The sequence below is a fragment of the Bubalus kerabau genome, chromosome 9 (assembly GCF_029407905.1).
Source record: "Bubalus kerabau isolate K-KA32 ecotype Philippines breed swamp buffalo chromosome 9, PCC_UOA_SB_1v2, whole genome shotgun sequence".
Taxonomy (NCBI): Eukaryota; Metazoa; Chordata; class Mammalia; order Artiodactyla; family Bovidae; genus Bubalus; species Bubalus kerabau.
The window spans coordinates 12,384,967-12,386,449 of NC_073632.1; the positions used below are offsets into that span (position 1 = coordinate 12,384,967).

At 47.1% G+C, this 1,483-nt stretch overlaps 1 protein-coding gene across 1 annotated transcript; it reads right to left on the bottom strand.

Moving 5' to 3' along the window:
- Positions 1-728, bottom strand: LOC129659955 (ATP synthase subunit delta, mitochondrial-like). The gene has a single exon (XM_055591460.1). It carries the CDS (start codon positions 711-713, stop codon positions 207-209), a length of 507 nt encoding a protein of 168 aa, XP_055447435.1. The 5' UTR covers positions 714-728; the 3' UTR covers positions 1-206.
- Positions 729-1,483: the final 755 nt, after the last annotated feature.

Sequence of the window (1,483 nt, forward strand, 5' to 3'; positions counted from 1 at the left end):
TTTAGCGTAAAGGGGCAGGACCCCAAGGGGCGCTCTGGGCAGAAACTGGCACTGTGCTGCCCCCTAGTGGCTTATTAACAGGACAGCTTCACGCAGGCCTACTCCCTGTCAGCCTGCACCCATGGGGAGCTGGGTCTTCATGCCAGGCCACCCTTGCCCAGCTCCGACCAGGTCTCCCAGCTGGACCAGTGTGAGGCAGGCACCGCCTACTCCAGAGCCTTCACCAAGGCCTCGTTGGCCCCGATGCGGATTTGGATCTCAGCCCAAGTGGCCTCGTCTGCTGCCCCCAACAGCTCCGACTGTGCGTTCTCCAGGTTCGCTTTGGCTGCCCCCAGATCCAGCATGTCCAAGGTGACAGCTTCCTCAGCCAGTAACTGCATGGAGGAGTCAGCATTCACTGTGACTGAGCCACTACTCACGAAGTATTTGGAGGTGGTGCCATCCTCAGCATGGACCACAACCAGGCCTGGCCGCAGGACCTGCAAAGTGGGCACATGGGCTGCAAGGATGCCAAAGGCTCCGGTCTGCGTGGGCAGATCCACCTGGCAGATGTTGGCGCCATTGAAGAACACCTGCATGGGTGAGGCGAAGGTGAAGGACATCTGTCCCGGACCCGCAGCAGGGGCCTGAGCAGCAGCAGCCTCCGCGTAGGCACGGACCTGGTGTAGGAGGCGGCCCAAACCCGGACAGCGGGGCAACGCGGAGGGGAGCATAATGGCTGGCGGACAGCGGAAGGCAGCAAGGAAGAAGCAACAAGTAACATAAAAGGAAAACCCCGAACACTTAACAGCTGACCTTTCAGGAGAAACTCTAGAGGCCAGAAGGGAATGGTAAGATATATTTAAAGTACTGAAAGGGAAAAATCTACAAACAAGATCACTGTACCCGGCAAGGATGTCATTCAAAATTGATGAAGAAAAAAAAGCCTTTCAGACAAGCAAAATTTAACAGAATTCAGTACCACCAAACCAGCTTTACAAAAAACGTTAAAGGGACTTATACTGTCAAGAAACACAAAAGAAGTAAAAAGATGTACAAAATCAACCTCAAACAATTAAGAAAATAACAATAGGAACATATATATCAATAATTACTTTAAATGTAAATGGTTTAAATGCTCCAATAAAGACACGGACTGGCTGAATGGATACAAAAATAAGATATATATATATATATATATATATATATATATATATATATATATATACACATACATACATACAGTCTACAAGTAACCCACTTCAGCCCTCAAGACACATATAGACAGAAAGTGAGAAGGTGGAAAATTATATTCCATGCAAATGACAAGCAAAAGAAATCTGGAGTAGAAATCCTCATATCAGATAAAATAGGTCTTAAAGAAAATTGCAAGAGATATGGAAAGATGCTACATAATGATCAAGGGGTCAATCCAAGAGGAAGCTACAACAATTGTAAATATCTAGGCACCCAGCATAGGAGCACCTCAATATATAAAATAAAC

Coding starts and splice junctions, on each gene's coding strand:
- LOC129659955 (XM_055591460.1), bottom strand. CDS start 713: ATGCTCCCCTCCGCGTTGCCCCGCTGTCCGGGTTTGGGCCGCCTCCTA.